The sequence below is a fragment of the Bacillus rossius genome, chromosome 13, assembly GCF_032445375.1.
Source record: "Bacillus rossius redtenbacheri isolate Brsri chromosome 13, Brsri_v3, whole genome shotgun sequence".
Classification (NCBI taxonomy): Eukaryota; Metazoa; Arthropoda; class Insecta; order Phasmatodea; family Bacillidae; genus Bacillus; species Bacillus rossius.
Window position 1 is genome coordinate 2,124,212 of NC_086340.1, and position 24,923 is coordinate 2,149,134.

General features: G+C 39.8%; 1 protein-coding gene across 1 annotated transcript in view; it reads right to left on the minus strand.

Annotated features, from left to right (window-relative positions):
* Window positions 1-15,096, minus strand: part of LOC134538580 (LIM/homeobox protein Awh) — a 63,356-nt gene extending 48,260 nt beyond the window's left edge. Inside the window, exons 1-3 of the mRNA XM_063380004.1 lie at window positions 15,088-15,096; window positions 12,410-12,545; window positions 3,057-3,235 (exon numbers count right to left, since the gene is read on the minus strand). Coding sequence (XP_063236074.1) covers window positions 3,057-3,235; window positions 12,410-12,545; window positions 15,088-15,096 — 324 coding nt within the window. The remainder of the gene's footprint in view (window positions 1-3,056; window positions 3,236-12,409; window positions 12,546-15,087) is intronic.
* Between the last annotated feature and the right edge of the window lie 9,827 nt (window positions 15,097-24,923).

Here is a 24,923-nt window from a genome sequence, read left to right on the forward strand (position 1 = left end):
TGTAAAAGTAAATTTATTTTAAACACATTTTACGTTGATGCCAGAATACCTTAAAACTGTAGGCATGATTGTCATCTAGAGTTGTCACGACATCTAGCCGGTCAGATGATATGTCTAGCCGAGAGGTCGCGCAAAGTAGCCCTCGCGGCCACCGGTCGATGAAACCGCACCAGCTGCCCTCAGCTCCACGGCTATTTGCCCTTCCTGCGCGTGGGAGCTTTCTTGTTTGAGAGGTGGGAGGGAGAGAGAGAGAGAGAGAGAGAGAGAGAGAGAGAGAGAGAGAGAGAGAGAGAGAGAAAGGAACAGTAATGGGAGAGCGGGAAGCGCTGATTCCACACAGGGTGTGAAGAAAGCAACACCGAGGAATTCGATGATTTCAGAGTAAGGAAAAACGTTTGGTGAATGGTTCTAAAAGTTATTCGGAAGCAGTTTTTGGAACTCAAAATTCCGGTTTTTGTTAACCTAAATTATTTTGGAACACATTTTAATAAATACGCTTAAACATAATTAATACTTATGTGTACATGCATACTTAGTGTAATAATCTCTGCATACAGAATACTGTAATGAATGCCTATTTCATGAGTTATACATAATTTACTGAATTATATATACATTGATTTTCATTTTAATTTTTAATTTTCAAAATATTTTATTTTGTTAATTTTGACATAATAAACTCTGCCCGCAGTCAGCTGAAACTGTACATTTAATGTCCATAGTCGCAAGTTCTAACGGGTACTGTAAGTATTGCAAATGAAATATATATATAGCCTATGTACTTATATAAATCGAAAGAAAAATTAAGTAGATGTTAAGTGGGTGCAAGGCCGTCTTTATGAACTACGTAAAGGTCACAACGTCGCAAGAAGGCAAAATCACGCAACTAAATCATAGTCGTTTATAAAGGACGAATGATTCAAGACGTCACCAACCCTACAACTCAAAATTGTAAATCCATAAAAAAACAAATTTCTTCCCCTTGTTTTTTATAATTAATATTTATCACGAAAACATATAAAAATTTTAATAATTTGTTTAAGAGTGTTATTTTCTTTCATTGTTCCTGAATTTATGAAGTGAATATGACAAAAAAAAATGACCTTCCATGCACATAACGTCAGACTCTTTAAAAGTTTTCGGAACATTTCACTTAAAATATGGAATGCACAAATGCAGGCCAAAACGCAAGAAGTTCCAAATTGGTCGATGCTTACTTTTGCGCCGTGCATAGTTTATAAATAGGTATTTGAATCCGTTGTTTTTGAACTTTTAACGTCTTACGCTTCTTCCGATCTTGCGTTTATTGCGTAATTTCTTGCGGTCCTAATCTAGCGTGACTTTCTACCAGCGAGGATGACAAGACGCAAGAAAAACACGCTTTCACTTAGCGACCACAAGCTATAATTAAGCGGCTTACATGTTCTCTCAAAGTGTTCTATATGTTCTCACTAAATGGTCTACACCCTCATACTAAGCTGCCTATACCCTCCTACTAAGAGGCCAACCCGCTCTCGCTATGTGGCCTGCACACACATACATACTCTCACTAAGTGGCCTGCATGCTCTAAGTGTCATGCATGCTCTCACTAAGTTACCTGCATGCTCTCACTAAGTTGCCTGCATGCTCTAAGTGGCCTGCATGCTCTCACTGAGTGGCCTACATGCTCTCACTAAGTGGCCTACATGCTCTCACTAAGCGTCTACATGCTCTAAGCGCAGACCTCTGCTCTTGCGCAGTTACTTATGAAAGCTGTCCGATTTTTTAGGGTTCGCTTTCATTGCAACTAAGCTAGGAAGGGTCTTGTTCCATATTTCATACAAGCTAACTTATACTTACTTCTTCTATATGACACTTAGGGTTTTTAAAACCAGGGATCGTGTATTCATGTCCGCTATTTTTTTACTGGGACAAATTTCAACATTAATTTTTTTGACGACGATTTGGAACATGAAGACAATGCTGTTTGTATGTAGGTTGACATGAATTATGCAGAAACCCGAGGCGATGAGTCATATGCACTGAGAAGTGAGGCACTTCAGGGACCAGACGACATTAGGTAGGTTTCTGCTGTTCCGCTATTCAAAAATAACCGTAATGGAGGTCTTGCGCTTGATTGAAGAGCATTTAACAAACCATTCGGAACGGATTTCCTTCCACTTAAATCTCCAAGCAGGTACTTCTCTCGATCAGAGATGTTAACAACGTCTGCTGTCCATTTCTTCGCGTTGTCTGGTGAAACACTCGACGTTAGTTTGTTTACACTTGCGTCTTGCGACACGCAGACAACATTGATCATTTCAACTTCCAGCCCAAAAAAAAAAAATTCTTTTGCAAGGGAAAAAATAAAATTGGTTGTCTGTAAAGTCGGTTTATGGACGATAGTTTAACGTGACAACATCATAACAAAACATTGATGAAATGATTGCATACTTTTATGAATACAATTTGAATATTTTTTATTGAATAATCACTATTTTGTATGGATACAAAGAAGGACTGAAATGAAATCTACAATTTAATTGATAAATTTACTTTTATTTGCACTCATTAATTCAAATATGTTTATTACTTTAACGAAGAGATTATTTTAACTATAACTTTTATACATGTTTGCTATTTAACTTCTTCCAATCTGTGTTATTCTGTTAAGGATAGGGCGATGATAGGAAAAGTAGGAAACGAATGGGAGTGTTTCAAGTTTAATGTGCCTCGATAAAAGTCAAATCGATGGTTTTTCCAATCGAGTGGAAGAGAGATAGATGCGGCGCAAGCGTACAATGAGCGTAAAGGGACAATGTGCGTTACGGGACACTTTTTCGTGCGTGCATCCGGCGTTCATCGATTTATTAGACGTTCGTTGTCACGTCAAAAAAATTTGGCGTTACGTTATTCCAGCCGATATTCATGAACGCTGTTGCCGCTTTGTGCAGTCGATTGAGCGCAAGTTCCTTGTGATCGTCGGTCAGCGGGGTTACCTGTTTCTTCTGGAGCAAGGTTCGGACCGCTAATCTGAAGATCATCTCCGTTCGAGAGTCGCAGTGGTGCAACTGACCGTTGGAGTGGCGGCGTGTGAAGTGTGTGGCGTGACCTCCACAAGCCCTGCGCTTCGCTGGGACTCGAGCGCGGCGCGCGACATCATTGTCCGCTCGCGCGACGGAGCGCGACAGGGCGCGACAAAGCCGCGACAGAGCGCGTGCCCCGCGCGGCGGCCCTCCCCCGCTAAGTGCGCCACTGCGCCGCCATTGTGGCGTCTCCCGCCTGAATTAGCCGCGAGCTCGCCTACAGTTCGGGCGGGCAGCCGTGTTTGGGGGCACGAGCCCCCCCCCCCCTCCTCTCCTTTTGAGCAGGTCCTCCAGCCCACATTAACTCCGGCCGGGGGCAGCCAGGCGACTGGACAGAAACCACCCCTCGCCCGGGGGGTAGCTCTATACTCCACAAGAATAGGGAGTACATCTGTCGACAATAGGCCGCGCGGGGGGGGGGGGGGGGGGGAAGGGAAACGTAGGTGGTTTCTCGGGACATTGGAAATTCTTTCACGGCAAAAGTTAAGAAAAGTTCCTCAGGGGTGCGACGGGGGATGGAAAGAAAAATAAAAAGGGAAAAAAAAATGAAAAAAGGCAACAGTTATTTTTTTTTCCCTTTATTCTTCCTCCGTGCTTTTCCCCCGTGGGTTATATTTCCATGCGCCACAACTCACCGCACAGAATGGATGACAAGTTGACGGAGAAATAGTTCGGAGAAATGGGATTCTCCGGTTTATGGGTTTAGTTTTCCCTTGCCCCGAGCCCCCTGCGCCACCTTCAACCAACCCCCCGATACCCCCCCCCCCCCTTGCCTCCCAGCGAGCGGGCGCGGGACAAACATTTACATCTAAAGCGCCCGGGGCCAGATCGCAGCAGCCGCGGGCCCCGGGATCAACACCTCCCTGGTCCAGACAGCATCCCTCCAGGGGCTCTGCCTCGCCCTGCTTCCCCACTTCTCTCGCCAGGCTAGACTGCAAACACCTGTACGCAGTGCGGGAGTGAGCAGGTTTGCTTCCCGCACCTCCAAACGCGTCAACATTAAGGCCGGCGTTCCAAGACGGAAATCCTTATTTTCACAGACGAGAGAAACAAACGCTCGATCGTGCATCTTCGGGTGTTTTTTTTTGTTCATTGTAAATAAATATGGCGGTGTCGGTAAAAGGATACTAATGGTCAATTAGGTTAGGTTAGCTACACTATAAATGCTTTAAAACATTGTGGACGGTTGATTTGGTTAGGATAGCTACATAAAAAGATACTGAAAAAAAGCATTCACTTAGGGGAACTTCGGGTTTTGGCTCTCTCGTCTGTGAAAAGAAGGCTTCGCTTCCAAGACACAAAAACAAGGGCGTAGCTGTTGAATAAAGCTGAACCCATACACTGACCGTATTCCTATAGTGCGCGATAGGACACAACCAGTCTTTTATTTTTTTTAGGGTACAAATTTCGGTGTTCTATCCGTGACCTAACTGTTGCGCGCATGCGCAGAGCTAACTTTTTTGTTGATTTCGTCTACATGGCTATCCCGCGTCTGGCTTCGTAAACTCATATGTGTATGTATTCAATTTTCTAATCATCGAGGTACTTACCAAGTGAGTTGGTGTTCCAAATGACACTTTGTGGTAGCGAACCATCCTGCAATAAATTCTGCACACTTTAAAGGTCATAGCAAGAAAATAATAACAACTTAAATAGTCTTGAGAAATTTAGAATATAATTTACTTCGTGCGACGGTGCTGCTATCTCTAGGAGTTTTTCCGTGACAATTCTATCGATGTTTTGGAAACGTTTGTTAGAATGCGTTTGAACCAGTTTCTAGCCTCGCGCAGGGCAATTCGTTTACTGAAACTGTTGTCGATTTGTTTCCTTTATCGGGATTCAGTTTGGACACGTCCTGGAATACGGCCCGTGAGTTGGGTTGCAGTCGTGTCGCAACAAGGCAGTGCTTATTCGTTACCTTACCCGAACGTCTTGGAATACCGCCCAAATATATATATATATATATATATATATATATATATATATATATATTTTTTGCGTCGTAGAAACTGAAAGCGAAACGGTTCTAATTTCTGCCAGTCACGAATTGAAGATATGAATTTTTTTCCGTCACCAACGATAGTAAAATCAATATTAAATATATGATCTCAGCAGAAGAGATTCGTAGGGCCAGGCATTTTTTGCGAATAAATCTGAACGCCCACTAGACTGCAACAGTGTATACTCGCACCAGCGGTTTATTCCTTGTGATTGGCGGCCGTCGGCGAGAGAAGTCTATGCTCTCTTTGACCGAGCCACACAGGACGTGTTTGGCTTCCACACTCAATAGCTGTGATTGGTGGTTTAACAATCGACTTGTGCCTGAAAACAAACTCGCCCAATCACGAAACACAGACGATGCTACGGTGTTTTAACTTTCAGCTAGTCTCGGAATCTTTTCCCGAAATATGCATGCCCCTAGAGATTCGTTAATGCAATTAGTTTCCGCTCAAACTACCAAGCGCCTCACCCTGCAGGAGGTGGCTTCCTGGGGTGCAGCCCACAGTAGCTAGGAGGGGCGGCCGCAGGTATAGTCTTTTGTGGGTCGCCCGGCGCTCGCCTACACTCGCTCGCAATCCAGGTAGACATTTTGCTTGAGGCTAACGCACGTCACTCATTAGCGGCCATTTTGTTTCTCAATTTGTAACGAGAGGTTTTTTTTGTGCTTAAAATATTAATTCATCCTTACTGTCAAGTAAAAAGTAACTTGTGTTTATGTAGTATTTTTTTACTGATTTGCACACAAACTATTCAATAGTTTGAACGAAATTTAACGTGGATATAATTTTCAACCCATAATAAACGTACATAGTAATTTCCCAATATTCAATTATATTACGAATTCACACAACTATTTTGCCTGTTTTAGTGCTACGGAACATTAGTTTAGCTTTTCTTAGTAAATTTATTTAGAAGGTTTCAAAAATATTCAGAAAGAATGTTGAAAGGAAGTTTATCACACCAATACAAGGAAAAAATAACATCACGTGTGTCCAGAAATTCTACGGTTGAGTTATTTAGTCTTGTCAGTTTTTGGCTGTTCTGGACCAAAGTAACGAAGGTGCAGCCACAGTACATCTTCAGTCTGTACACAGGTTGCGAAATGTACGTGTGCACTGCTCGTAAAAATTTATTTATATTTATTGTTAAAGGGACAACTGAGGTCAAAACTATAGTGTTAAATTGAGTAATTAACTAAAATTCTATTTGATTACTCTGCAAAGTAAAATATATATATACCTATATATAGGTCAACTTGACACTTTTTGTTTGGTTCAGAATTAACTGATAATCTCATGTGTCACATTTTTTTTTTTTAATTAATTGTCTAATGTTTGTAAACAAAATTAATTTTGAGAGAAGGTTGAAGTAATTGTCTACTGACTTCCACATGCATATCTATATATGTATTAATATTATCCGAAGGCTTTCCTGTAAATTTGTCGTCATAGATCCCTTGCAATTTATTTTTAGGTCTCAAATTTTCTCAATGCAGATATAAAAAATATATGTTTTAAAATAGCGGTAGTGTTCGTAATTGTATGATTTTTTACAGCTCGATGTGAGAAAATACAAGATCTATCGGAATAGATTGACAGGAAATCCCCTTAATCAAGCTAATGATGTAAGCAACTTGGCGTATGAGATCTAGACTTAAGGAGACCGCCTGTCTGGGCGCTAAGGGCGACTCTAGCTCACTCATCACGCGTCTCTTCACCTCTAAGCGCCAGGCAAGGAACTGGCATGCAGTCTTCACTTGGGTAACGCGGTGACTATGTAATGTTATGGTGTAATATTAAAGATAAAGTCTTCCTGCACATCCCTAAACTATACTGTTAGAAAATTACAATACAATTTTGTAATTTTCAATGAACAATGTAACTAAAATAATAATCGAAGAGTACTTCGTAATTTAAAATGACCGTATCTTTGTAGACACTACGCTGTGTTTTGACTTCCCTGTTGTAGGTATATTTCGCTCTAAACAAAGGCAAACACACAGGTGGACGAAAGAAGAATGTTCGTAATGTAGACTTAACCAGTTTTTAAACTTTGCTAATACATAGGGACACCTGTATTTCGCGAATACATTTCGTGTCAAGGTATGTCACAAAACACTGTAGCTTTTTCTTAGAGTAATGGCGAATCGTGAGCGTGCAGCAGTACGGTGTCCACATTCCCATTGGCCCCGTCAAGAGCGGGAAAACACCTCTCGCCGACCACAGCCAATAACTACAAGAAAAAAACTACGGTGTTTTGCGATGTACCTAGACACGAAATGTATTTGCGAAATACAGGTGTCCCTACTAATACAACAAAAATATTCTTTTGGATTCATGTTCAAAGTAAGTGAACTCAGTGTCCATAAATGTAGGTACGAATATGGCCGTCAATTCAAGATCCCTGAATAATTTTTAACCAGCGTTCTTCGTAAATTTAAAGTGAAAATCTTTAACAGTGCAATAACAATACATTTTGAAGAATTTTTTTCAATGCATTAAAACAAGCCTGTGAAAACACCCGTTTTAGCCTTTTACACTGTCAAAAAAAAAAAAATACACGTTGAAAAGGCAAGTGCAGTGGCTGTTAAATGCTGTTCATTATCAGACTTTTCTCAAGTAATGGTGAGCGGTTTGTGTATGGCGCGGTAACGCCCGTTCGAAAGGTCGACCAGACGGCAGCTTAAGGCAAGGGCAGCTCCGAGTTGTCAGCGGCCCCCGAACCACACGGCTGGCGACTCGGAGATCCGATCAGGGCTGAACTGTAATTAATTTTTCTTTTTTTGCAAGTAGAACAGAAAAAATTCATCCGAACGTTCGGATTCTTACCCGAGTATGCTTTGTGTTATTCCAGTATACAGGGAATAGCTTCCCAGTATTAATTGCGCACATTAATAAGCATAATTTAACAAAATAAAGTCTAATTATTGAATATTCGATTATCTTTTCCATGGTTTAAAAAAATGTATGCTCGAACGACACATAAATTTCGTTATAAATACTCAGTATTATCTCGAAGAACGGGAGTCGCACCTGTGTTTTCGTACCATGTGCGCCTCTGCCTGAGGACGGGAGCAGATAGCAGTTCCCGAAACGTCGCTTGTTTCTGTTTTAGAAAACTATTGTGTTTGTTTCGTCTTTTCGATTTGTCGTGTTTTTGTCTCGTTTCAACTGTTGTGCTGAATTTTTTTGGGCTGTCATCATTTGTGGGTTGTTTTTTTTTTTCGTTCTCTTCTGTTTTGTTGGAAAACTATTGTGTTTGTTTCGTATTTTCGTTTTGCTGTTGTGCTCAATTTTTTGGGTTGAATATTTCAGTGCTGTCATCATTTGTGGTTTTTTTTTTTTTCGTTCTGGTAGTCCATTTTTCTTTATTTTTCTTTGTTTGTTGACCATATTCCTGTTAATGGAATATTACGTGGTGTTTATATCCTGTTGACAACAGCAAGTTTTTGCTTAATTTGTGTTTTTGTCTTTTGGGTATTTTTTTAGTTTTCTTCTACAGAAAAAGTGCTTTAGCAATGGCGTATGTCCAAAAGCTTACATCAAGTCATGCACTCCCATTGCACAGATCTTTCAAAGATAACAATCTCGAAGAACGTATCTAACGCATGCCATGTGTTGTAGCAGTGCAGTGTCACGAGCTGGGTACAGAGGAGAGCGGGGATCGAACCCGCGGCAGAAGGACGTCCAGGCCGAAGGGGTGAGACGGTCCCAGCCGTTGACACCCCGGAGGGCCTGTGGACCGCGCCGTAAACAGGGCTCGCTTACACCACCTCCTCGACCCCCTTAAACGTCGCACAAAGGGCCTCCGTAGAGCCAGGGCCCCGCCCCTCCACAACCATCTACCCGCGGCCGGGGCCCATCATTGTGTACAAATAATATATGGGTGAGAGTGGGGAGCCCCCTACCCCCCTTGCCTTTTTGACTTTTGGGGCGGCTTTGAACTAAACTCTTATATATGTAGTGGTGGCAGTCCATCTTTTGGCCATTTACCACCGCGTCCCTGCCCGCCGCTTGATGTACAGGGTGTCGCGCGCCGCGCAACAAGCCCGCATCTCCGGCCAGGGGTAGGTTTAAGGCCCCCGCCTACCCGAGCCCAGCTCCAGGGAAGAGCTACTCGAGACATCCGAGTGGAGAGCGTTTGAGAGTTCGCTGAGGGCCGGAAAATTTGTCGTTGACTCCGGATTAAGTAGTAGTTTTTTTTTAAAACTGTATTTTAAGAAATGTTAAAAAATGCCGTGTTTTCACGGTAATTTTCAGGCATGAAACAACGGGTAAAGATTCTTGAAAGCAGTTAAGGGACTTGCATTACACCTGTATCTTCATTTCTCCGCCATAAAATAATGATACGGTCACCGCTCAGATTTCATAGTTGTCCTGGGTACGGTTCAGAGCCTTGCGCTTAGAGGCGACACCGCGCTAGATGCACCGGACAGCATCGCCCTTATCATCCCGCCTCGCTGACACAGATACACCTCTGACTAAGCGGGCCTTTTAAGTTTGCTTTTGTCTTGGAGAAGGGAGAAAAATAATATTCAGGTACCTAATCGTTTTAAAAATAGTTAGCTCTGACAAAATGCGTAAACTTCAATATTATACATATAATATAAATATATAAATATATATATAAATTCACGTTTGGTAACATTTACTTTCAGTGCCTTTCATTCCAAAGTTCGTTACAGGTTTATCCTCTGAAATACATGAGGTATATGAACACTGAAAAAAAAAATGTTTTACAGTTTCTACTAATTTTGTTAAAATATAAGCCCCACAATATGTTTCTGCCGTGGTAAAATGAATATTAGTTATTGGCGGAATACTATGTTTATACATGTTGATATTTTTCAATCAACTAGCAATAAAAATCGCAATCAACACTAAAAAAAAAAATTCTTTATCAGCAAACACTTTTTTTAACAAGTATTTGCATTTATGTATAGCAGACTAATGATACGCATTTTAACTCTGTTAGACCAATTTAAGTATATCCGATTATGTGAGCTCCAGATATTATTTCTGAGAAGAGCTTTGTTCTTTTGCGACCCGATGAATATGTAGCGTACTAAAAACAAATATGTTAGGAGAAACGAACAATAAATACAACTTATTTGCATACAAATATTACATAGACAAAAATGTGAAACAGATACAGAAGAAAATATCCTGTTATTGAAATGCATTGTATCGACCAAACTATAAAAAAACAAGCATTATAGCCTATACGTTTTCATGAACGTTGAGAAAACAGTATTGTTGCAAATACTGCTCAGGTTTCGATAAACTTGGTCGCTGCTGTGAGTTTCAAACACAAGGGTCATCTAACGAGGTCACGAGCATTAAATATGATTGCTGTAATCTGACACAGGGTCACAATAAAGACAGCAATATAGGTCGCAGTGCTTGTCAACAAATCACTGGCGTCGCTGTCAAGGTCAGCAGTAGGTTAGTGACACTGCTTTATCATTTCTCACCGCAATCTCTGATTTAGATATTACGTATTATCATATATATTAATGCAATTAAGAACTCAAATGTATTTATAGCAATTTAGCAAAAACCACGCGGTTGGTTAATATAAATTTGGTATCATCATATATATTTTTTAATATTGAGGTAAAAATAGTTTTAGTTTAAATAGTTTATTTTTTAATTATTTTTACAATGTATTTCTAGATTGTTATTGAAATGCTGTCTGTTTGTTTGTTGGCTCGAGTATCGCGCAAATAATACTGGACCGATTTTGATTAAACGTTTTGTGTTTAAAAGCCTGACATTGGACTAAAGTTGTTGTATATATGATATTTACATTTAAGGAAAGTGAATTTTTCATGCATTTTAAATTAGAATGTTGATATTTTAATGTTTTTATTTATTTTTTCCATAAACTAAATTTCTCACTGAAGATTAATTTAGGGGCAAGTATAAACCGAATTTCACACAATAACGGATTTTTGAGTTTTTAAATTTTAAATCTGATATTATTTAAAACCTAAAAAATAGTTACGTATTTATTTGCTATTACTCAAAGGCTAGCTAATACAAAATATTTAATAATCAAGAGGCCATTTTATCTGTTGAAAATTTTAATGTTAAATGTTATTGAGGGTTCAAAGATAGTGGACTGCAACTTATCATAGTAGCTAATAAATATAAATAAAAAATTAAAAAAATTATACTACAAAAATATAAGCTGCAGTATTTACACATAACTAAATCTTTATTTTTATTTTTATTTCAAAAGCTAACACGATGGACGGAGTAATTGAACCATTCAGTTTTCAACAAATATTTGCTCTGTTTAGTACCAAATTTAGACAAACTTTCGTATGATTACTACAGATAGTGAGTAATCACGGAAATAATTCGCTTTCAGGTAGTCTGCAATTTACGTAACTTCATTTTAATCTTATGGTTGGCTTCTTTTATTAAATTTGTTATTAAAATATATTTTTGTTATTTTCCTTTAAATATTAATTTTTTACTTGTTTAAAATAAATTGTTTTTGAAACAATGTTTATACAACATCTTGTATTTAAATTAATTGATCTTTTTTTAACATTACTCTTAAAAAAATTCTAATGTAAGAATTTTATGTTATTTTTATTTATCTGTTTGCCAGTTGTTACAAAATTTTTAAATGTTCGCATTAGTTAAAATATGGCACGTATATGAAAGTGGCAATATCACTCACATACAAGCTTGCTTTTTTTAAGTGCTTGATTTGCTTGTTTATAATTTAGTGAATTGTAGTCAAATATATATTTTAAAAAATTGGTTGTCTGTAAAATCGGTTTACGGACGATAGTTTAACGTGACGTCATAACAAAACATTGGTGAAATGATTGCACACTTTGATGAATAAAATCGAATCATTTTTATTGAATTATCACTATTTTGTATTGATACAAAGAAGGAGTGAAATGAAATCTACAATTTAATTGATAAATTTACTTTTATTTGCACTCATTAATTCAATTATGTTTATTGCTTCAACGAAGCGATTATTTTAACTATAACTTTTATACAAGTTTGCTATTTAACTTCTTCCAATCTGTGTTATTCTGTCAAGGATGGGACGACGATAGGAAAAGCATAGGAAACGAATGGGGGTGTTTCAAGTTTTAATGTTCCTCGAAAAAAAGTCAAACCGATGGTTGTTCCAATCGAGTTGGAAGAGAGATAGGATGCGGCGCAGGCGTGCAACGAGCGTAACGGGACACTTTTTCGTGCGTGCATCGATTTATTAGACGTTGTCAAAAATTCGTGAAAGTACCATGCAACTGGGTGGGATTGTTTCCCTGGGAAGGAGTTTGTCCTGGCGGTGCGAGGGACACACACACTTGTCTGGCTTGGGGCGAGGGCGGACTTGGGCGCTTGTTGCCCCGGAGCTCCGAGGGGAGGCGAGTAGGGGTTGTCGCGCTCCGAGGCGCAGCGCTGATCACCTGCCCCCTCGCCGGCCGGGGATTTGTTATGCCCCTGCGCGGCACAAAGACCGCCGGAGGGGTGATTATCGTGCGACTGGGCGTGCGAACAGCATCGCTACAAGCAGCGACCCCTCTCCCCCCCCCCCCCCCATATGCTACCCTGGCGACCAACCAGCGACCACCGGCCCGCCAACCGCCATCTGGCACCGCCGAACCACCCGCGCGCGTGTTTATATTTGTGTTCGTCCCGACGGCGTAATTAGATTGCGCTCTCGGCGCCCGCCGGTGTGTCATCAAGCCGTAGAGGCGGCGCCAGACGTCCGCCCCCGGGTTATTGTCGACCTTAATGCGGCCCAGACCGCGACACATGTGCGAGATTTGCGGGTGGCGAGGAACCAAGCTGTACACACGCTCTTTAACAGGAAATATATTCAAACTAAGTTATTGGGAATCAGCGGAGTTTAAATGCGAACCATAAAGTGCCGAATGGATTGAAGGAAAGAGCGCCTGTGCAAATGGGCGCTAGCAAGCTTTGCAATAATAGAAACCAATAAATCGACATGATTTTATTTCGCGATGTAGACTTCACCACTAAGTTGAACTCCAGTCTTACTCATACTTAAAGAACAGAGCTGTTTATTGGCTGCAGCCACCTCACGGATCATTAACGGCTTGCCATTGGCTCGAGAGTACGCTAGGACCGGGTCAAAATTACCACGGCCCAGTCTCTCACAATGTTGGAAGGCAGTCCAGCGATATGCCGTGGTTTCAAAAAGAAAAAAAAAAAGAGCGTGTCAACCAAAATACGGTTGCAGGTGAACGGTTCGCGCTCAGGCGAGACGTGTTCGGGTGGAACCGCCAAATCACACATTTGCTGCTTATCGGGCGAAGCTAACGTAACTGTGAGTTATCACTAGAGACAGGAAAAATTCGTGAATTCATTTCGCGATAGGCTCAAATACAAATCGTTATACCTCAAAGCTGCCTCTGCTATTGGTTCACAACTCACCTGGATGACTCTGGGCCAATGAGAAACACCCAACCAAAGCTTTATCGAATCACAGGCTGCTACGCTGGAACGTCTCACAAGACAGCAGCCACTGAGTGGGTGGCATTTGACCGAGTGTACGTAGAACTGTGGAGTTCATCCTACAGGTCATTGAACCAGCGAATTTTTCCGGTCCCTATTTATCACGATGAGTCAAACATGTTCCTGAACAAAAAAAAAACATCGCTGTCACCGCAACTTCAGCACGCCAGCAGCGCAGTTGTTAGAAGTGATGTTTAATGTGCACCAACTCTTACAGCTCGACTTCGGCTCGATACATCGATACCTCGATACAGGTCTGCAGCGAGAAGTATCGAGAAGCCCACACCCTGTCCCTTCATCAGCGGCCGGACTTACTTGGTGAGCTGGTTCAGATGTGACTTAGGGCTTTCTGGACAGTGGCGCACGAAGCGATGTAGTTTTTGGTGCTCTGCGCCAAAAATATTTTTACACATATCTGGTCTGGAAATTTTTTTCCGAAAAAGAAATATATAGCCCTTTTAATAGCTTTTTTATTTGAAAATTTTAAAACGTTTTTCCACGATGAACTTCTACAAATGGTGGTAAAAATTTTTAATTGTTTTTGCCAAGTGTAGTTATATTGCGCGTTTTATGTTGTACCTTCAGGTCATTGCAAATACTTAGGTACCCAAGCTAAATTGAACACATATAAATTTAAGCAGACAAGAAAACATTAACGTTTATTTTTTAATTTCTGTTTCACATTAAGCTGAGATTCTTCTTGTGTACACGCTGGTAAAAACAAAAAAAAAACATGCAACACTGAGCGCTTATCTTTGATTCTCGTGAAGCAGTTATTTTCAGTATCCAGCTTTCTGATTTCTATGTGGGCCGCTTTTCGTCTCGTGACCAGAACTGACTGCAGGTCGATTGCGAATATTTTAGCCCAAGGCGTTTTGGATATTATGACGATCGTCTTACGACGGGGAATAAAACAAAAATTTGTGACACCGAACCGCGACAAACTCGGCCATTCGTTCGCAACCACTGGCTCCACTGACTCCGTATCAACATCAGAATCATAAGAGAGTATTTCACGTTCATTACCAAAAAAAAAAGTTTTATGCATTCCCCGTCGCTTCTCGCGAGGCGGACGGCTGAGGCTCGCTCGAGCTCAAATTTGGCGCCTCGTTCGGGGGCTCGTTTTGCCCCACTGGCTCATTTCTCTCGGCTACGTTTAGCCTCATTCCGTACCTGCGACACTTCTCTGCATTTTTTGTTTCTTCTTTCCGGGTGATTTCTCTTGTTTTCTGTCTGTTCTCCAACATAACCTGTTTTCGCTCAGGTATTCAGTGATTAATGGCTCCAAAAACCAAAGTTAGTAACTTTATAGTTATGCCTAGGGGCAGACATTTTTCGCGAAAAGAATCTGAACGCCTATTATACTGCAAAATGGTATATCCGCATCAGCGGTTTCTTCCTTGTTATTGGCGGCCGTCTGCGAGAGAAGTCGTTGCTTTATTTGACCGAGCCACTCAGGACTAGTTTGCTTCAGTGTTGAAGTACTGTGATTGGTTGTACTGACGGTAGACATGTTCCTGAAAGGAACTCACCCAATCACGAAACACAGACGATGCTGCAGTGTTTTAACTCTCAGCTAGTCTCGAAATCTTTTCGCGAAAAGTGCATGCCCCTAAGTTATGCCACTTAACTAGTACCACCCATTGCTCACTCACGAGCAAATTAAAGTTTAAATCACGCAAATCGGTTCATTACTCGCATAGTCACAGCTCTAATGACTGCAATCCGACGCTCCGCACCAACGCTCATTACGTCATCACAGCAAATGTTAACCGGTGAGTCATGCGTAGGGACACCTGTATTTCGCGATTTCATTTCATGTCAAGGTATTTCACAAAACACTGTAGCTTTTTCTAAGAGTCATGGCAAATTGTGAGGGTGCAGCAGTACGGTGACCACATTCTCATTGGCCCCGTCAAGAGCGGGACGACACCTCTCACCGACCTCGGCCAATAACCACAGGAGAAAAGCTACCGTATTTTGTGCAATACCTTGACACGAAATGTATTCGCGAAATACAGGTTTCCCTAGTCATGCGTAAAGACCACGAGCAAAGTCTGCTATACTAAGATATATTTACTTCAACTCTGTATCTTTCATAGTTAAAGAGTTCTAAGCTGTGTCGAATCCTCAGCCGAGTGACACCCAACCAGAGATTAAAGACATTAATATGACTGTCGGAAATTCATGTCAAAAGCGATTACGTTTCTCCTCATCTCAAGTGTTGGGCCCTGCATAGGGCGTCTTAACTATTATGGTACAACCTCGTATGATTTGCAGAAGTTGGTGTTTCTGACGCATCGATTTTGCTCTCTCTCGGCAGTCCTTGTGTTCTAGTTACCATGGCAACATACCAGACCGCTTATCAACAACTGATGTTCAGAATTTTAATGATTTATAAAAAAACACAATTATCTTAGCATATATAGTTTTGATAAAAAGCAAGTGGTAAAAGTAACATGCTGTATTTACTGCATGTGATGGCTTTATTTCGTGTATCAACATAATTTTGACGCTGCTGGATTTTTGTAATTATTAATTTCAAACTTAAGCGAATGCTTACTTGAAATTTTTATATGGTGGCCTTTTTTTCCTAACTAATAGCATTGCCTCCAATTCACAGACCCTAACTAATAATTTGAACATATTAATTAATGTAATTTTGTCTTATTTTTAACTCTACAAGTTTTATTAATAGCTGAAAATTACAAGTATTAGGTACCTACTTTCCCTTGAAACACGCAAACTAAATTTTAATAAAACTGATTTTAGAGACTTTTCGACAAAAAAAATTGTAATTACATTTCCATATCAGATGAATTCTTAATTCGAAGTACAATAATTGCGAATTTACGTATGTATTTATACTGATCGCATAACCACCCCATTTTCTTGTTTGTAAGAGACCGTTCAGGGCCAGGATGTCAAGATAGCTGTAGTCCAGCCGTTCATGCGAGTTGCATGTGCATGTGCTGCAAGTATGATTTAAGATGTGTTTGTTGACATACACCATTGCTGATTACTAGGGACCCGAAAAATTCGCGGGTTCAATGACCTGTAATGATGAACTCCATAGTTATACGTACACTCGGTCAAATGCCACCCACTCATTGGCTGCTGTCTTGTGAGACGTTCCAGCGAAGCAGCCTGTGATTCGATAAAGCTTTGGTCGGGTGTTTCTCATTGGCCCAGAGTCATCTAGGTGAGTTGTGAACCAATAGCAGAGGCCGCACTGATGTATAACGATTTGTATTTTAGCCTATCGCGAGATGAATTCGCGAATGTTTCCGGTTTTTACTGATTACGCTTTAATGAAGTTTTTTTTTTTTGGAAATACGCCATTGCAGTTTGCCACTGTTTGTCATTGAAAAATTCCGAAAATCAAAAATAAATAAAAATTTGAAGATAAAAAATTTACAGAAAACAAGACTGAATGAGCTGATGTCGGACAAACGGAACCAACCATGAATCTAAACAAGTATTATGGAAAACACCACGACGACAGCACGGACAAAAAAATGTTCAACCATATAAACATCAGACAGCACAAGAATTCCGTTGAAGGAATTTTGTCATGGAAAAAATAATAATACAACACAGACGAACACAGTGGACTAACAACGACGAGTCAGATTAAATACAGGAAGACAACAAACCTTGACAACGCAGCAAATACATAAACACAGCGATAGAGATAAACAAGTAGGTACTATGGACGACATAACAACGATAGCACTGACGAATACAGAAGATTTCCAATGAGAACAGTTGTGACGTTTACACTGATTACACTGTACGTTATGAGAAACTTCAAAATGGGACATAAACAAAGGGGGGGAAATATGCAAACCGACAGAAAACAAGCTAAAATCAGTTGATGTCAATATTTAAACACATTGACAGAATAGAAAATTTCGTATAAGGTATTAGTCGGAAAAATATTTCAGCAGAAGGAATCCTGGGCTAATAACGTCTAGACTTTTGCTACAATGAACAGTAAATGATGACAAAAAAAAAAAACCAACTTGGGAAACGCAGCGACAAACAGACGAATACTGATGCTACTAAACAGACGGTGTGGGCAAGACAAGGAAAACATAAGACACGCAGAGGTGAACACAGCGATGTGACTGGACAGATATTCTGGATGCCACAAGCGACGATAGCACAGACGAACACAGCAGGAGTCCTACGACCAAAGAGTTCGCACGTTTCGGGAAATGACATCTGTTCCCGTTATAAGGTAAAAACATTGAAACATCCTTTCCAGTATTACTTTCCTTACAATGAGTTTTTTTTTGTAAATGGAACTGAAATTATCATGTAAAATTACAGATATTTGTAAATTTGTACATTTACCTACGTGAAAGCAACTGCATCGTTACAAAAAAAAAAGGTTCCCATTAATACTGTGTTCCGATTATTAACCGGACATTTATTCTTTGTGTTGTCCCAGTACCTCCAATAGTTAAAGCTATTTGTAAACCGTTCCCTGAATAGCTTCCCAGTATTAATTGCGCACATTAATGAGCACGATTAAAAAAAAATGACAAACTGTGGAATATTCGAATATCTTTCTAATGGTTTTAAAAAAAATTATGATTGTATCAAACATTAATCAATATTTAACAATTTTCGTATGCAAAAATTACCATAACAATGAGTTTTCTTTTGGTATTATAAATTAATTCTTGGCAACTGGTTCCTAAAGGAATCTTTTATAAAATTACAGAACAATTAAGTTATAGGTATCTGAATGCACGTTATTAAAAAGCGATGAGAGTGAATTTTTAAAATGCGCGCGCATCGTGCAACTAAATTTTCAAATGATGAAAAAAAGGCTACAAACAAATTAAAATTATGTATGTGCTTTTAAATCTTATACTTTAGTGGTTGATATTGAATACTGGTCCATATCAGTAAAGAATTTATTAATTGTGAATATTAGTGAAATACATTTTGTTTATAAACTTTTTTCTATATAAAAATGATTCTCATTATTAATTAAAATTTATCTCAATTGTTTTACTAAGTTAAAATTATTTATACACGTGTTTATATTCTATACTAACATTAGGATCTTCATTGTGGATAAAAATTTTCTCTGTGAGTGGGTGTGCATGTATAATATTCTGTGTTATAATTACAAAATAAAAAAAAATTACTTATAGGCTAATCCTCAATACTGGAATACAGATTCTACACAATAATAAAGCTCGAAAAATATGGTTATCTTTAATATGTGATGGTATATGGAAAATTATAATTAAGGATGTAAAATTATGAACAAATAAACCATTTGTGTCAGCTGAAATGTTTGTTAAACGACTGAAAGTTAGGTTGGGCACATCCTTTAAAAAACAATAGTTTTTGTCAACATTATAATTGGGTTACAACATTAATGCTCACCACGATATAGTTAATATTATAATGTTTTAATTATAAATCCCGGCCAACTGTTGTCAATGGTAGAGAACTAAATTCATACCTTAGGACTTCTGAAATTCCGACGAGTACTCAGTATTAGTCAACAGACTCGATTGTATTTAATTAATTTATTCACTCATAAAATATAACCTCATACGATTATCACTTCAAAAGGAAAAACACGGCCTTCGTATTTCTTTTTAATTATTTCCTTTTCGAGGATCTCAATTCTTCCATTCATTTTAAAACTCCTCCCTAAGCATAGAGTAATGTACATACAATATGACAATTCCAATACCATAGCACATACTTCAATATATCAAACAAACATGGCACTGAAAACTAAATATATATCCGATTCACAAAACCAATGCAAAACGTTCATCTGTAACAATGTTTCGTTACAATATTAATACTAGCTAATGCCCGGAATGCGTTGCTATGCCTGTTTGTAATTTTTTATTTAAGTTTGTACACACATACAAAGCACTTCTCTCTCTCTCTTTATCTCTCTGTAATTCTGTATGTCTTTTAATATAATTATCTTTATCAATCCATATCTCTCGATCTCCCTATCTGTATCTATATATATAGGCCTATATTTGTAGCTCACTATATGCATAACTTATCTGTATCTCTATGTGTATAATCATATAGGTATCTCTATATAAATATAGTTGTATGATTCTCTGTATATCTAACCATTTTTATCTCTTTATATATCTTCTCTATGTATATATATTCTCTTCCTCTATATATGTATATATCACACTATATATTTCCATCGCTGTGTATTTATCTATCACTCTCTATCTCTTCCGACTCGCACGTCATTATTATTCGGACCATAGAAAAGGGGAACTGACATAAAGTAGGTAGGGGAGACCGGGGCAAGTTGACGATGTTAAGCTTTGAAATGGCCTTTAACAGATAAATAAGCATATATAATATCTAATTTGGTACCAATACGAAGTACATACTAATTTCTACCTAAATATGTAAAAAGGTTGTATTACTTTGCGTAGTTCCGAAGTTATTGACAAGAAACCAATTAGTTAGCACATTCGTCATCTTGCCCCAGGAGTGGGGTAAGTTGACGAACCTATTGGGGTAAGATGACGAAACCAAAATATATATATTTATGGACAAAGTAAACAATAGTTTTATAGATATCCTACACTAAACAACGTGCAGGATGTAAAGAATATATATTGTAACATATTTGAACGACTTTGATATAATTCCTTGACTTCATAATTGGAAAAGTTTTCGTGCCACCACTCAGAACATGTGGAACACTGAATCCAGTCTTCATTTGGAGGTTCCACGTAAACTTCTTCACATGCAGGGCAAGAAACGCTATTTAGGCTTTATGGTTTTGCTACAGAATGATCAGAGCTTTGTTTTTCAGTTTTCTTAGTTTTTCTTTCATTTTTCTTCTCTTCATTCTGCTTCTTCTATCTATCTCTACGTCACTCCAACGCCTCCTTTCCGTTTTCCGCTTATAATATGCCTAGGCATCTACAAAAAAAATCAAACAAAATTGTTACGACTATTAACACAGGAACTATTTATAATATTTTATAATTTCATTATTATTTTTATTTTACTTACATGTTCGTCATATCTGTACATCATTGGTTTAAATAACACATATAATACAAAATAATGCTCACACTGTCATTACCTATGGCAAGTTGACGATTGCAAGGGCAAGATGACGAATTCGTCATCTTGCCCCCGTCAACTTGCCCCAGCAGCCGTATTTTTGCTTTACCAAAATCACGAACAACATTAACAAATTTTCTTCAACAATCTATACACTAAAATACTCCCAAAAGTCAGCATTTCATTTTACATATATAAACATTTAAAACAAATGGACTCTTACCTTCAATATTACAACAATGGCTCACGAAACAGACTGCCTCTCAAAACTGCCACATTCAAACTGACTGGAAAATTCCGCTGCACCTGCCTAGTAGGTGCAGATGGTGACACACAAGGTCACAGGTGCGCCAACCGTCTATCTGTGTTTCTGGATTAGTTACATACGATTCGTCATCTTACCCCGTTCGCCAACTTACCCCGGTCTCCCCTACTTACTGGTAATTATTCGATACTACTCACGCGCCACCTTAATTTTTGCTTTAACGGTTGGTATTACCGAAATCTCACCAAGACGGTGAGTGACCTTCCCCTTGTTTCGAAGGTCAAGTGTGGCAAAGCTTCAACTCATTCGGATGAACGATGCGTGAGCGTATGTAAGACGAACACACATACATTCATTTTTTATGTATACATAATATTGAATAAGTTACTGAGTATTAATTTAATTTTTTAATTTGATTCAGTTTATACTTTATTTATTTATTTTTAATTTTTATTTCTATTAATAATATCCACGCAATAGAGACCGGAAAATTCGCTCTTTCGATGACCTCTAGGATAGACTCCACAACCCTCTACACACTCAGGCAAATGCCACCTGCTCATTGGCTATTGACTAGTGACACCTGTCAACTGGGACGCTTGCGATTCGATACTCTTTTGGTTGAAGGTTTTCCATTGGCTCAAAGTCCTTCAGATAAACTGTAAGCCAATCGCAGAAGCAATATAAAGGTACAGTTGTTTGGATTATAGCATATCGTGAAATGAATACGGGAATTTTTCCGGTCTCTACCACGCAAAGTAGGGGCATGCAGATTTCGCGAAAAGATTTCGAAACTAGCTGAAAGTAAAAAAAAAAAAAAAAAAAAAAAAATGTAGCATCGTCTGTGTTTCGTGATTGGGTGAGTTTCTCCCAGGTACATGTCGATTGTAACAACACCAATCACAGTAACTCAGCGCGGAAGCAAACGCGTCCTGATTGGCCCGGTCAAACAACGCAACGACTTCTCTCGCAGACGGCCGCCAATCACAAGGAAGAAACCTCTGGTGCGGATATAACTTGTTGCAGTCTAATAGGCGTTCAGATCATTTCGCGGAAAAATGCCTGCCCCTTTACGCAAAGTAAAAGTTCGTTTAGTTATTGCTAGGGACACCTGTATTTCGCGAATACATATCGTGTGAATGTATTTCACAAAATACTGTAGCTTTTTCTAAGAGTCATGGCCAGGGACAGGAAATTTTCGCGAAAAAATCTGAACGCCTACTAGACTGCAACAAGGTATACCCACACCAGCGGTTTCTTCCTTGTGATTGGCGGCCGTCTGCGGGAGAAGTCGTTGCCTTGTTTGACCGAGCCACTAAGGACGAGTTAGCTTCCACCCTGAATTAGTGTGATTGGTTGTTGTAACAATCGACATGCACCTCAAAGTAACTCACCCAATCACGAAGCACAGACGATGCTACAGTGTTTTAACTTCCAGCTACTCTCGGGATCTTTTAGCGAAATTTTCATGCCCTAGTCATGGAAAATTGTGAGGGTGCAGCAGTGCGGTGACCACATTCTCATCGGCCCCGTCAAGAGCGGGACGACACCTCTCACCGACCTCAGCCAATAACTAGAGACAGGAAAAATTCGCGGATTAATTTCACGATATGCTAGAATCCAAACATCTGTACATTTATATTGCTTCCGTGATTGGCTTACAGTTTATCTGAAGGACTTTGAGCCAATGGAAAACCTTCAACCAAAATAGTATCGAATCGCAAGCGTCCCAGTTGACAAGTGTCACGAGTCAATAGCCAATGAGCAGGTGGAATTTGCCTGAGTATGAGAGGGTTGTGGAGTCTATCCTAGAGGTCATCGAAAGCGCGAATTTTTCCAGTCTCTACCAATAACCACAGGAGAAAAGCTACAGTATTTTTGTGAAATACCTTGACATGAAATGTATTCGTGAAGTACAGGTGTCCCTAGCTATTGCTTCACGTAGCGCGCGCACGCGAGCTGCCAGTGGACTCGTGCGGGAGGCAGCAGAAGCGAGGAGCGACAGTGACCCCAAGAAGGGAGGAGGGGGGGCAGCACGTGTGGTCCAGACCTAGGCGGCCCCGCCCAGTAGCACCGCCGGCGCCCATTGTGCGGCGAGGCCTGATCCCCGGCGAGCCGTCCTAACGCCGCCGAGACAATGGCGGGTGTATGTTGGCGGGCCTGCGATAAGAACCCTGCCCGGCGCAGGGCTGCCAACCATCCCGGCGTCTCTCCCGCCGCGGACACACCTGCGAGCGAGCCCCTTCATTGACCAGCTTAGCTCTACGCCTCAGATTGTTCCGGTGATAGGTACGGCCGTGTCAGTTATCGCGAAAAAGATTTCTTTGAGACCGATCGCCGTAGGGACAGGAAAAAATTCGCGGGTTCAATGACCTGTAGGATGAACTCCATAGTTCTACGTACACTCGGTCAAATGCCACCCACTCATTGGCTGCGGTCTTGTGAGACGTTCCAGCGTAGCAGCGTGTGTTTCGATAAAGCTTTGGTAAGGTGTTTCTCATTGGCCCAGACTCATCCAGGTGAGTTGCGAACCAATAACAGAGGCAGCACTGAGGTATAACTATTTGTTTTTTTAACCTATCGCGAAATGAATTCGCGAATTTTTCTGGTCTCTAATAATTAAGCCTTTCTGGACTACACGTTGGTCGATGACAAAGACATATCCTTTGGCGGGCTTGGTGACCACTTCTCCATGTTTACACCTGGCTCAGGCTCGTGGAGAGCTCTGTAGTTGTACAAGTGCTTCAAGTCTACTTTGCTGTACAGTGGATCTGTGAAATTATTATCGTGGCTATAAATATAACAGATAGCCCATGGATGGACTGGAAAAATCGCGGTTTCGATTACCGTCAGGAGAGAATACACTGGCAAACAACACCAGTTGATTGGCTGCCGGATTGTGATTCGTCAGAACTGGGTTCGCCTAGAGATTCAATACTCCAATCTTCCATCTTCGGTTGAGAAATTCTCATTGGCCCAGAGTCTTCCAGAAGAACACTGAGCCAATAATAAAAAAGCAGGTTTAATGTAGGTATAAGGTAGTGGAGGGTAAGCGTGCGCAGGCGGGAAAGTGTGCGCAGTTATGTTTTTCAGTAAATGGTAACACTGGTACAGCAACTGACATGCTAGTATTGTAGCGAGTTGGGAAAGAAGCAAGAAGAATGAACAGCGAAGATTCCTAATCGAATTCTGCGTTTTGTACAGGTAATATACTAGTTTTCACCGTATATAATGTATTATTTTGGTATGTTAATATAAGGGCTTAAGCCTTTGAAAATAATTCAATCGTGTTCTCGCAGTTGTCGCGTAAAACTTGCAGGCGTAGCTTACGTTTTCTGTAGCTCACTTGTGAAAATGTTACTTTTTATGCCATCTAGAGGGACTTTTATGAACTAGTGTTGCAGGCGTGCAAGTGTGCGCACCAATATTGTTAATGCGCACACTTACCCGCCTGCCTACACTTTGCCTCTCGTTCCCTGAAAAATACATTCAATTAGTTTATTATTAGTATTTTGCTATTACATAATTCCTGTATTGGAATCATAGGTTCATATTATTATTTTTTCCAGTTGTAGAAGTTGAAGAATTAGAGGATAAAATAACAGGAGAAGAAACAAAGACGCAAGAAAACACAAACGTGTCACAAATAGAAATCATTCCAATTGCTGGTACTTCGTCAGGACCAACTGTCTCAGTCACAGCGATTTATCCCTTGCCCAAAGCTCAAAAGCAAACCAAAAGGAAAAGAATTGGGCAGAAATCTGAGATTTTAACTGCAACACCTTACAAAAATTTGCTCTTAGAAAAAAGAAACTTAAAGAAGAGGAAGAAAAGAAAAAAAATTGAAAATGCGAAAGCAAGAGCTGAAAGAAAGCTAATAATCAAGTCAAACACTCAGTTGTTGAAAAACAACAAAGAAGAAAAATGTGAAACATCGAAGTTACTTAAACTAACATTCAATACAAGAAGTGCGTCCGATC